The sequence below is a fragment of the Atta colombica genome, unplaced genomic scaffold, assembly GCF_001594045.1.
Source record: "Atta colombica isolate Treedump-2 unplaced genomic scaffold, Acol1.0 scaffold7, whole genome shotgun sequence".
Classification (NCBI taxonomy): Eukaryota; Metazoa; Arthropoda; class Insecta; order Hymenoptera; family Formicidae; genus Atta; species Atta colombica.
The window spans coordinates 1658400-1661227 of record NW_017259561.1 but is presented as its reverse complement, the minus strand read 5'-3'; the positions used below and the strand labels follow the sequence as shown (position 1 = coordinate 1661227).

Genomic DNA, 2828 nt, shown 5'->3' with positions numbered 1-2828 from the left:
GCATGTTTATATTGCAGTGTTACGTGACTATGAGATATTTTTTATCCTAAATAATTATGAACTTTAACGATTAATATCTCTAATTTGCGAGGCAGAGCGACGCTTTTTTTCTGTCAGATTCTTTCGTTTTATGCAAAAACGCGTCGAATAAACCTAAAGACATGATCAGATTAGAGATTGAGATTGAATTGAAATTTAACCAATCAAAGCAAAATTCACTAAAATCGATCTTGAAATCGATTTTCTTTTTTCTGATTGGTTAAACGTCTTGATTGTATTGATTTTTGAGATGATTAAACTGTATAATTATTAGAAAAAAATTCAAACACAAAAGCATTTTATATATATATTGATTTATTGCATAATATTTTTTAATAAGAATCGATACTGTTTTGTTATCCACCATACTGTATCCTATGTACACATTCACTTCGCATTAGCGGCTGGGGAGGAGAAAAAAATGATTCAACACATATCGATATTTAGCTGACCCTCCCTCCAGTAGAGGATTCGCTGGACAGGCTGGATTGTGTCGTGGGTGTATCATGGAGGATTTTGCAGATCATATGATGAAATTAAAATTTTCGAAATGAATTGGCATTGTATGTTGATCCACTGAATCTCTGCTGGAAAGGTTGCCGGTCGTACTTCTCATCATCGGGCCTAGATGGATTTGCCGCGAGCGCTCTTCTAATGGCTTCTGGGATAGGGGGCGGCGTAGGAATGTGGGCACCTTCAGCATGAAAACCATTTTCATCAGCTGTATATTGGATGGTAATGGGGGTTCCGTCGGGTGCGTGGTATGAAAAACTACCTTGGACCACCTATATAAATTGATTAACATATACATATAATTAACATATACATATAATAATTACGATATAATTAGAGCTTGAGAAAAACAAATTTTATACCTTGATTGTAATTGATTGTAAAATTTGTTGAGACATTTTTTTGGGTAGCGTTTTCAAATTTGAAAAAAATTAAACGATCAAATCTAAACATGATTTATACGGGACAACTTTTATTTGCTAGAAAACCGCTGTAGTGATGTCATAGCGAACTCGCAACTAAAAACTTCTTCTAGAGTTTGTTCTTATTAGCATATAGTCGTGGCGAATATCGCTTTCAACACTTGTCGTTAGCTTCTTGCTGCTCTTTCAGAGCAAATTTTTAAGTCGTCAGCGTGAAAAGATGAATTTTTCACATTCTTGATCATTAGCGACCACTCGATGCTGTGGTCAAAGGCTTCAAAATTTTAGTCACTAACGAATAAAAAACAAGCGTGTAGAAAAAGCTTTCATCAGTGAATTCGCTGACGAATTAAGAAGCTTGCTTTAAGCGCATAGCAGCAGAGTCGAGAGAATTCGCTGACGAATTAATGATGTTACTAGACGTAGCTTCTAGCGAATAAAAATCACTCCGTGTAAATCATGTTTTAAGAAGCTAGATTTAACTGCTGCGTCAGTGACCAACTCTTTAATTAATGAATAAAGAATTAAAAAAAAAAATTTTGCCAATAAAAATATAATTAACAAAAAATTATCCAAAATAAATATTAAAAATAATAAATAATAAATAGCAATAATATATGTTAAAATAATAATAGCAGAATTGATTAAAACTATTCAAGAAGAAAAAAAGTGCTGATTAAAATTATAATATTAAGAAATGAGATTTGCATATTATATAATACGCATACGAAATTACTAATTTCTATTAATGATGTAACATCCGTCACATCTAGGATACATAAAGGCATTTAAGTTTCTGATGAACATAGAATTTTTTAAAATAAGTTTTTTATAAAAATTCTTATATAAATTTTTCTATAAGTATTCTATAAGTTTTCTATAAGTAATTCTTAATAAGTTTTATAACTTAATAAGTTTCTTCTTAAGTATCTCAACCATGTTAAATCTTTATATATTTATGATGATAGTTTATACTATTATAGTAATAACTCTGAATTTAATTGTTAATAATTATGTTAACGTTGACTAATATTATTAAGTAGATTATAATAAATAGCACAACATAATAAATATATTTAATTAACGATACAAATGTAATTAATTATAAAAAAACTACTAATAGAATTTTAATTAAATTAAACCTTCAGTTTAATTTTTGATAAATTTTAATAAAATCTTCATAAAGGAATCAAGTTTTTTTTTGTATGTGACTTTGCAAACAATTGAATTTTTGTGAAGCTAAATTAGATGTGTTAAACATTCGAAACAATACAGCATGATTTTTTTTTTACCTCCGTTTGACCCTGAGGCCCGACTTGAGGGTATCCGCTTTCGGAGACTGAAATTCCATTCTCGGTTTCATAACTGAAAGTGTAAGATCCATCAGGCGATGAATCCTTATGCTGATTTCGAATAGCTATAAATGGCTTTGCAGGAGACCTACGGTAAAAAATTGAAACTATTTCGCATAATGAATTTTAAACTTTCATTTATAATAACAAAAACTATTTTAGTTTTGTATCTGTATTTGTGCTTATATCAATATTAAACAGTAATTAATCTAGGAAACAGAAACAGTAATAAAAAGTAATAAACAGTAATAAAAAATATTAAGTATTAAAGACCAATTTTAATTTTAATAATAAATAATAACTTTTAACGATATTTTAAACGATAAGAATTTTAATGATAAGAATATGTAGAATTTGCAAAATTTACTATTTAATTATTTTAGATTCATCAATTTTTTATGATTAACGAAACATATATGTTTTATCATAATCTTATAGTTTTAAAATTACTTTTATACATATATGAATACACACACACACACACACACGCGCGCGCGCGCGC

At 29.0% G+C, this 2828-nt stretch overlaps 1 protein-coding gene across 1 annotated transcript in view; it reads right to left on the bottom strand.

Annotated features, from left to right (window-relative positions):
- Window positions 1-335: 335 nt before the first annotated feature.
- LOC108692339 (endocuticle structural glycoprotein SgAbd-2-like) overlaps window positions 336-2828 on the bottom strand; it is a 4046-nt gene continuing 1553 nt past the window's right edge. The window contains exons 3-4 of the mRNA XM_018200538.1: window positions 2267-2414; window positions 336-824 (exon numbers count right to left, since the gene is read on the bottom strand). Coding sequence (XP_018056027.1) covers window positions 576-824; window positions 2267-2414 — 397 coding nt within the window. The 3' untranslated portion in view covers window positions 336-575. The remainder of the gene's footprint in view (window positions 825-2266; window positions 2415-2828) is intronic.